We start from the raw sequence: 10,301 nt of genomic DNA on the forward strand, positions 1-10,301 counted from the left end.
TCACTCACATAAAAATTCAAAGCTACCGCATCTTTCTAGGTATACAGAGTCTCATGCCAAGGGCATTTCTCGTGCAGAGATACCCACAGTTCTCATTGTTTTTGGTGCTACTGGTCTTGCTTTGGGAATCACTTAGTCAGCTGAGGCTGTAGGATACCCCCAGCTATAGCTGCTGCACCACAGTCACCAAAGTCACATGAGAAGCGGTTGCCAAAACACATTTGCCTCACTTCAAAATGGAACACGCAGACTCATGAGCTTGAGAAAATGAAAGGAAATGTGAGGAAACAGCCCTCACAACTTGTCTCCTCAGACATGACCACCCAGACCACAAAGCTCTCTGGACTAAGTAGGCACCAGCAATTCTTAAGAATGGTTTCCCAGGAAATGAAATCAATCAAGAAACCCTGGGTGAGTCTGAAGGAAACCATGGTCTCCTACAGGTAAGTAAAATGCATCGTGAACCCTAACAAACACTAGGACCTCTTAACACCTTGTTTCCAGGTCCCAGACCTACAGACATTAAAGCCAGTTTTTCAGACACCATTCCCCACAGAGCAAAAACATGAACTTTGGGTAGCAGCCACTCAAAAACAAAATCATAAAATAATTCCAGACCCCATGCTGGCCTTGCAAAATCTTCAGTGATTATTTCGTGAAAGGCTACGAGTATTTTGCAGTACAGCTGTTGAAACAGATAAAGGAGTGATTTATGATGTGCATAGCAATTCTCAGCTCACCGGTGGAGTAACAAATGAACTAGTCCAGCAGGCAAACAAAACCTGAATACATACCAACACAGGTGTGTCCTTTGTACAGCCCGGAGGGGAGCGAAGGGAGTGGTGGGTCATCTCCATGGGGGAGAGGGGAGGAAGAGGCAGCCTTCAGCAGAAGCGGGAGCCAGAGGATGCAGAATAAATTGAGGAATGTTTGCCTAGACCCCCTCATCCTAAGGAAGGAAAAAAATTAAGAAATCAGGTGGGAAGGGCACACCTGGACCTGTATTCCCTTAATGCTCAGGGAGCATCCTGCATCCTTGTTTCATTAGCAGCTTGAGGTGAAATGAAATCTATGCCTGTGTAGCTATATGTAATGCAGGGACTGCTTCCCAGGTGGGGACACACACGTCTGCCCTTGCACGGGGTGCATGGAGGATCCCGTACTTGTGCATCGCAGGTGCTCTCCCAGCCCCTGCCCTTTGCACACCCCTCAGCCCCTCTCAGGTCATTTGGGGTGTCTGTGCAGCCACCCATCACAACCCGATGAGTCCCATACCCATTGGCACCCCATGACCGGGCTGGGAGGATGCCCCCACAGCTCCAGGCCCACTCTCCGCACCCCCACGCGCCCCCGCTGCCCCGTTTGCGGCTCTTCCCAACCTGCTGGCCTGGGAGGACCAAGAGGGTTGCATGAACAGCTCTGGCTCAGCGCTCCCGTGTCTCCTGCGGTAGCAGCGGATGACTAACGACCTTAAAACCACAGTAGTTGCCGGAGCCACTCAGCATTAATAACGCAAGACACTCCCCTGAACAACTAGTGTTGCAAAAAGAAAAAAAAATCAACAACCTCACAAACCCTTCCCCCCTCCCCGCTGTCGCTCCTCTGCCCTCCTCCGCAGACAAGAAAAAAAAAAAATATATCTCTGGCTGCTTCTGTAAGATTTTCGACCAGGGTTTCTGTTTGGAAGGACCGGGCATGAAAAATAAAAGAGGCTGCTCAGGCCGGAGCCGCAGGGGTTGGGAGGGACGGGGTTCCCACGCTGGGGTTTCACCAGGGCTTTAGTTATGCTGGGGTCGAGCCAGAGGGATGGGAGGCAGTTGCCAGCTTAAGGGCAGCAGCAGGAACTGAACCCCAGTTCTCATCAGCTTTGAGCACATTTGTTTGCAACCCCCAGCTGCCTGCGAGGCTTGAAAAATCCTGAGCTTTTTCTGCTTTGGCAGTCACAACAACTAAAGGTTTCCCTGTCTCTTTTTTTTTTTTTTTTTATTCCCCCAGATAAGGCAGAAACCAGTCGTTCCCCAGCCTGAAGGAAAAGCAGAGAGTAAAACATGTTTAAATGACGTCGCTGCAGAGGTGGAACGAGTCCAAACGGCTAAATCACAGACACTGTGGACGCAAGGATGGCTATAAGGATATATTTTAGGACTGAGGCACTGGAGGGCCAAAGCTACACCCTATCTCTGCCACTGCCTTTCTGTATAACCCTGGGCAAGTCCCTTACCCCCACAGCGGGCCACAGATACTCATCTTTCCTTTCCTTTTGTTGTCTGGCTCTTTCAGAAGTGGCCAGGCTGTTGATGTAGGTTACTAAAGGGCAGTGAGGATCCTGTCTCATTTGGCATCCCTGCGTGCTTCCTGAGCATAATTAAAGGAGATTCATAAATGGTGTTGTAAAAGGAAAAATAGAGAATATATTAAAATCAGTGATTCCCTGCCAAATCTGCAGACATTCCTGAAGATCAACATGACCACACAGGGATCAGATCAGCTTTAGTATTTAATTCAGTTTTTGCAAACCACTACTTTTCTGTGGGAATCAGACCTATGACATTTTTAAAGACAGTTCTGGACAGTTTGCCTCAACTTTGATAAGCAAGATTTTCCTTGTGATAATGATAATATAAAACAGTGACTCTGAAGAAAAAAAAAAAAGACTGTTAAAAGCTTCAGTATGAATACAAATCACTCCATATCTCCATTCTCTAAACCAAACCATTGGCTTTTAAATGTATGTTTCTCTTCTAAAAAAGAAAAGAAAAAATAACCCCAAAATAAAGGTAATAGCTCTTGCCTGAGTTTTGCTGACCTGTTCCTGCTTATCATTCTCCCTATAGCTAGCAATAATGTTTCTCTTTTTTTTTTTTTTAATAGCTGAGAAACAAAAATCATAGTGCAAAGTACCTTATCCATATGCCAATCCTACTGAAATCTGCAGGATGTTTTTCTTAACGCTGTAAAAACTTGCTATAAAAAGACACTGTGCTACAGTGACTGCAGCTCCATTAAACCCTTTTTAACACACATATCACTTGGTTCCCAATGACACTTTGAAGTCCTTTAAAACTCTGCATATTGGCTCATGAGCGCCTGCTGCAAAAGCAGAGTGCTAATAATAGGCAAGAAAAATCTTCCTAGCAGAGAGGTCTTTGGAATGGTTTCTGTTTTATATCTATAGCAAAATACAAATCTAAACAATGGCACTTATAAAGTATATAGATAGATCCCAAGCTGCTCCCAGGCATGTAAACCTGCAAAGCATACAGCTCTGGAACGTAATCGGCTGTGTTATTTTCTTTCATTTCAGGTTGTGGAAAGAGTGGCGAGATAGATAACCCAGAATTGTGTGTAACACAGAGCTGGTTTTTGCTACACCTTATGCATTAGCCAAGTTCTTAAACCAATTAAAGAAAACTCCAAAGCTTTTAAAATATGTGGTCTGGTCAGACAAATGAGGGATTTGCATACATAGATTTAGAGGCCAACTGGGAAGGTGACACCCCCCCGCCCCCCGATGTTAAATCTTTTTCCTTCCCACTCAGCAAACCCTGCCTTTTGCCAATTAAATTTTATATTACTTCCAAGTCCCTAAGACAGTAAGACCTAAAGCTGTTTTGGTACAACTCAACAGCAAAGGAGCGCATGATGTTGTCTCTTAATCTTAGTAAGTGCATGAACGTTGTTAATGGGAGGTAAAAAACCCCATTAGATCTGTCCCAAAAGAACAGATTTGATCATAAATGCTTCCATTAGGCTTGTGTACAACATCTAGGCCAGGGAAGCAGACCTGGGACAAGGGTGACTCAGGAGGTGCTGCTTACCTAGAAAAAAGAATGTGGCAGCAAGAGCAACAGGAGACATCCGCCCTCTGCAAAGCACCAGGGTACAGAGGTGATGCCTGGGATGTCCTCTGCCCAAAAATCTCTGGCAGGGTCACCCTAGAGCTTGTGAGCATCTTTGTCTCCCCAGCTCTTTTGTTTTTAAAATGTGTTTGCAGACTGGTCTTGCACCAGGTCCAGCCAGGAGGCGGGGGAGTGTAGTTCGGGTGGGGACCAGGTGCCCAGGGCTGAGCTGCAGTGGGGCTCCTGGGCCCCTGGGCAGGGTGACTGGTGGGGGTCCTGAGTGGGGCTGTTCAGGGCTGTTATGGCCCATGGCTGCCCCAGGGCCCTGACACTTGCCTTGGGGGACCACGAGTGCCAAGTGGGCTGCAGGAATGAACTCTGCAGAGATGGTCCTGGGAATCCCACCCAGAACCTGCCTGCAGCATTATACACCTAAATAGAGTTGAGAATGTGATCAACATTTTGTCTCTCTCTGGGCCTCCACATGTCACACCTGCAGAGGGGGCAAGGACTGTGTAGAGCCAGCCATGCGGTAGGACACCACCTCGTGCAGATGAGAAACTCTCAGCACTCTAGCAGTGACCCAGCTCCGTAGACACACAAGTCACTCGCACACTGCTGAGCAGAAGACGTAGGGTCGACTGAATTTTTCCACGGCTGAATTTGGACTAGTGATAATAAATACATAAATAAAAAAATGTGGACATATACATCACATACACCTCTCCACACACACTGCTGCTTCCTACCAAGGAAATGTGGGGGCCTGCAGCTCCCCGCATTCAGCACATGGATAAGGAGGCATGTACATTACATTCTCTCTAGGGTTTTGGTAAAACACAGCTCTGAAGGGAAGTCCTGAAGCTCTCTTCAAGTTGCTCTCAGGATGCCAGGACACACTGAGGACCTTGCTCATCTCACCCTGCCTGATGCAAGAGATTATTACATCCTTTCAGTTTATGTTTCTTTGGGAATTTTACCACATGAGATGGTCCACAGAGCTAAATGCCAGTTATCATATTCCCACATGCAGGTCAGTAGCAAGTGTGATGCGTGCGGCACACACCACATAAGAGAAGGCTTTGGCTGGGGGTCACCAGAGAGGGCTGCAGGGGCTAATGGACCATGATGTGCTCTACTCAATAACTCCCAACTCAAGATCTCCAGTCACACCCTCAAGCCTCTCTCAATTTAGGCAGAGCTGAGAAAAACTTGCACACATTCATGGCTGCCAAAAATCTGAGGCAAAGCCAATGAAGCCAAGCAGAATCTAACCCGAATTTCCATGAAAGAAGAGGAGACAGGGGCAGGGCATGTGCCTAGGTAGTGAAGAAATACAATCCCTGCAGCTGGTCCCAAGAGGAGGAGTGTGGTTGGTGGGGTTTGAAGGACCCCAAACACTCCTCTATTCCTTGTACTTCCATATTAGTTCCTGACACTTAACGTACATTGGCTTGGGTGGGGTAAGGTTTTAGGTGGTAAGGTTTCAGCCTCCACCTTTGCTGCCCCTGGTAGAGATGCAATGGAACCGAGTTACAGTTGCTGATTTTCTGAATAAGGGCTTAAACACAGTTTAAGAGTCACCTTTTCCCCAAAGGGGACACTTTCATGTGATTGCTACTAGAAATGTGAAATGAGATGCGAGGATGGAGCTTTTCTCAACACTGCTTTCTATAATGGGTCCCTAAAGACTTGTTTATGTATATAGCAAATACATTGAAAAAAGCCCTTGAAAAGAAAAGAGAACAGAAAATACTTGCATGAAGCCCCAAAACAGGACGTGTAAGCATTGATGGGTCATCTGTCAGGATTAGGGACCACTTGGTTGAAAAAGGGAGACACTCCCTTGAAATATGGAATAGTCATCTTATGAAAGAAGATCAGCTGGCAGTGTATATTTATCTATCCTATTCTGTCCAAGTCACTGCACACATTACTGCACTTTTTTTTTTTTCTTACTATTTGGTTAGATTTCTGTTACATGTTTATTTTTAAGATTTTTTTTTTCTCTTTGTCTCATACACACATGCATTTTTATGATGATTAAATGTTATCTTGAATGGCCTTCTCTCCCCCTCTCTCTCTCCTCTTTGATGTGTTGTTCAGTTCTTAAGGGAATAGACATAAGCCTTGTATTTTTGTGTCTGGAGAGATAAAACCTGCAGCAAGAAGCCTTTGTATCAAAGATCTGCTCAGTCCCTTTTCTTCCTTTTATTTTCAAAACATTGTCCTTTGTGCCCTTTGACTCTGAAGTTCCCACTGGTTCATTGCATTGGTTATTTTTCATTACTACTCTCTGAATTTCTCTGACTGTCATAATCATCTCTGTGGTTGGTGCATTATCACTGGCATGGATGAACATTTCCAAAGCCCCATGTGGATTTGCTACTGCACCACAGCCAACTGAGTCATTCCCTCTGCCCCAGTTTCCTTATCAGTTGCTGCTTTCAGTTCAAGTTATGCATCTATTTCAGACTCTCCATCTCATTGTCATTCAAAGCTGCAGGAAAAGCATTTAAACCAATATTTTCCTACACTCATATCTGAAAATTTGTTCCAAGCTATTGTCAAGCTGTAGCTGAGATGATTATCCTTTATTCTGCAACCTTTAATGAAATTAACTGTCCCAGCTTGCAAGAGCTGTTGATATCTGCACTCTTGGAAACACAAACCTCTGACACAACTTACTTCAGTTCTGAGTATAACAAAACATGGGAACAAGACTCTTAGAGCTTTCAAATAGGGAACCTGTGACAAATACAGCTGCATTACTGGTGACGCAGTAAATTTCCTTAGTTGATCAGTTTTAGTGCAGTAAAACAAACCTGGCTGTTGTGTTCTTACTCGGTGCAGATGACACTGTAAATTCAGAAGTAACCTTACCAACATAGATTTCGCAGTTTGAGTTCCGTGGGCACAACTGTGGGCCTCTTCAGGTCTAAAGAAGACCTAATTCTTGCTATTATCTAGACAAAAGAAACAACTCTGGCAATTAAGGAGCAAGAGGGTGTGGCAATATTACTGAGAAAGGACTAATTAGAAAGGCTTAGTTATAGAGTCCTTAGATAACAGTCACTCAGAGCCAGCTGTAAATACAAGTCAGGAAGCCTGGGACGGACTCCACGCTGCCCTGCAGTTCGGGTACTCATTTAAATCCCGAAGAAGTAAGAGCCAAGCATTACCAACTCAGCATGATGGCATTTTTCTCCCATTATTTCCTTGCCATAAACAGCTAGTAGCCTAATAGGCAAGCCAAAATCCTGTCTACTGCATCGATCCCTGCAGAGCTATCGCTACTGCATCGGGCTTTTGTCAGAAATGTAACCCCCTATTAGGCTCCCGTTTAGCACTGATTGAAGTTGTGGCAGAGGGGCAAAAGCTTGCCCCAGATGCTGTCAGGTTTTAAGTGTTTACAACGGGAGCACCACAACATCAAAGGAGAAGAAAAATAAATGTTTGATTACGTTTGTTCCATTTGATCTTTCCTCCAGTAATGCAAATAAAAGAAATGCAGTTCGACAGCCTCTTGATCTCAACACAGAACATGTGCCAATAAAAGATAATTATTCCCAGTGTTTGGGTTAGGGAACAGTGCTAAATGTCATCAGAGGCATTTTTCACACATACCAAAGTTCACAAGATTATTTAAATGTATTGTTTAAGGCTCATACTGGGACTTCTGTGCTCAGAAATGGGACCTGTACAACATATGTACTGTTGATAGAATTTCACCGTTCAATAGCAGGATGGGGGATGTTTTTTTCCTCTTTGTAAAGAGTTGTTTCATTGATTTGCTTCAATAATAAAAGACCTGCAGGTGAGCTGGACAGCTTCCATCAGCAAAATGGCCCTGCTGGGATAGCATCCATCATCCATAGATGAATATGCAAAGGCAGCACAAGCTGATTTTTCAAATATTAATTAAGCAAGTCACTGGTCAGCCAGTCATGTACAGAGTTTTCATGCGCTCTGGGGAAGTCAGGCTGTATGAAACTTCTCAAAGCACTTGGAGGACTATATATCCACTAACCCAAACAAGCTAAGATTGAGGTTACAGTCAGTAAAAATTGCACTGACTGTACTGATAATCTGCTTTTATACAGACAAGCCAAACTCAGGCAGGAGGTCATCCCTTCACACTTGATCTTTCAGATCTATCACTGAAAATTCATGGAGGGCTTATTTGCACTTGTCTGTCTTTTCACTTGCAGCAGATTTTGTGCAGCTGATGTCTGACATCAATGGTTCTGTCTCGCATATATATGAGAAGATGACATAGGCAGCTGGTTTTAATTACTACAGTTAGTAGTCACCTCACCATAAAGCAGAAACGTGTCTCTCCAAAACAGCTCTGTATTCAGAAAACCTTTCTTCTTTCTGGTTCCTTACCCTGGCTGGACATCCTCCAGGTATATCTCTTCCTGGCTTCAGATTCAGTGCTCTATTTTCTTTTTTTTCTGACTCATTCCAGAAATTAGGGCATTAGGGAAAATACTCAGTTAAACACATCAGTGCTTGTTCAGGCTCATTCTGAGGAACATGGTAAGGTGAGCGGCTAGGGCTTGATGCAAATCTGACAAGTTAATTCATCCCAGAAGAGACTTGAACCTGGAGATGGCAGGCATGACTCCTGCCTTCACAATGAGGAGCAGCCCCACGAGAATCAAAACCAGCATCACAAGGACCATCAACTGTAAGCCAAGGAGAAAGCAGGCACCACATCACATTTTTTCCCCGCTCAAGCTGTGCCCTGAACGCAGAATATTTCCACCTGGTCTCTGGCCCCTCCACACATGTTGGAGTCATTAAATCATCCATCAAGTCACCGTCCTTTGTGCACTGTGGGATGGCTGCCTGCCTGCCTGACTCCCTCTCTCATTATTGGCCTTCTGTGGTCCTTTTCAGCTAATTCAATGAAATATAAATAGCATTTCAGATAAATGTTCACTCTGCTATAATACCTTTCCAACATCTTTCTGCTCTTGCTCTGGATGCATAAAAAAGAGCTGTAATATCTTTCAATGAGTTACTGAATCCTTTTTGAACCCTGATATATGCTCAGTACAAGCTTTATTAAATACAAGTGTATAGGCATACGCATTAGCAAAGTCTCACCAACTAAATTGTTCATACAAAATGAGCAGGCAATCTTCTGCCTTGCAAATCAATCTGTCTGCCATGACAAAGTGCTCCAAGCCTGCTGATGCTGGACCCACCTCCTTTTTCTGCAGAGATATGTCCACAGCCACAAAAAAATATGAAAAATATGGTTCAGGCTTTCCTGACCTTTTTTTTTTTTTTTTTAATAAAGCTGCTGGACACCACAGCAGGGATTCTCTTTTCTTTGTCTAAATAATGTAGGGTGAATGCCATATAACCAGCCGATAAGTAGAGAGAGGAAGCCTCAGGAATGTTACCCTGGGTTTTACTGAAGCATGACACAGAAGTAGTATCTCCCCTGTCTTCTTGGCTTAGAAAACAAATTAACACTGGAGTATTTGTGGATTTTGTTTCCTAGCTACTTCTTTGCCACCATTCATCATATAGACTCAGCGTTTATGTATATTTAAAGCAACCAACATAAATTAACAACAAAGCTTGAGGGTGCTAAATAATCTCCAGTAAAACTCCTTCCCATCATCGGAGCCATTTCTCAAAATGAAAATACCTGAGTAAACATCTTGGTCTAACACTATGCCCAGAAGATAACAAAGTGGGGACTGAATGACTTTCACCCTCCAAACTTCACCACCCAAAGGAAAAGGCAGCCTCTCCATTGATCCTGGAAGGATGAGTAAGTAGAAATGCATTTTGGGGACCGAACAAAGCAGCTCTCTCAGTCTCACAAAAAGGTGGCAGACAGACACCCCAGCAGAAAGTCTGTCACTCTTCAATAAATTCTCATCACATAAAGCTAAGGAAGAAAACAGGTATGTTCTGCAGATCTCCAGGCCCTGAGTGGAACACAAACCAGCAGCAATCAGATGCCAAGAAATGTCTTCCAGGAAGCAGAAATGATAACAATTATATAGCTGGGTATGCCCAAATCTATTCCATGCATATCCGAAACATCTCTATTTGCAGTCTGTCAGTGCTCTTCTTTCTGTGCAGTGGTGGTGCTGCAGATTCCCAGCGGGGAGTCTGAATAATCTTGCCTCTGAGCGATATAGTGTTGGTAGAAGTCCAGATAAAAGATAACGTGCAAGATAGAGAATTTCATTTCATATTTGGAGCTGGGCAGGCAGTAGACCAAAGTTTCTTTTGGGCTGGGGCAGAAGTGAGGCACAGCATAGAGGCAGGTGTCCCATCAGCATGGCTGGGGTTAACACTGAGAGGGGTAACCCTGGGAGCCCTAGCCACAATAAACAGTTATATATGCAGCTATCCAGTGATCTGCGTATCTAGGTCTCACCGGTGGTTTTCTTCTACCCAAGCCTTTTCACCCTCTTGTGGTCCTCTGTA

General features: G+C 44.4%; 1 protein-coding gene across 1 annotated transcript in view; it reads right to left on the reverse strand.

The window, feature by feature from the left end:
• AOAH (acyloxyacyl hydrolase) overlaps positions 1-2,294 on the reverse strand; it is an 89,722-nt gene extending 87,428 nt beyond the window's left edge. The window contains exons 1-2 of the mRNA XM_074841534.1: positions 1,380-2,294; positions 795-949 (exon numbers count right to left, since the gene is read on the reverse strand). Of these exons, the coding sequence (XP_074697635.1) occupies positions 795-949; positions 1,380-1,411 (187 nt within the window). The 5' untranslated portion in view covers positions 1,412-2,294. The remainder of the gene's footprint in view (positions 1-794; positions 950-1,379) is intronic.
• Between the last annotated feature and the right edge of the window lie 8,007 nt (positions 2,295-10,301).

Source organism: Strix aluco, chromosome 1 (assembly GCF_031877795.1).
Source record: "Strix aluco isolate bStrAlu1 chromosome 1, bStrAlu1.hap1, whole genome shotgun sequence".
In the NCBI taxonomy this organism is placed as follows: Eukaryota; Metazoa; Chordata; class Aves; order Strigiformes; family Strigidae; genus Strix; species Strix aluco.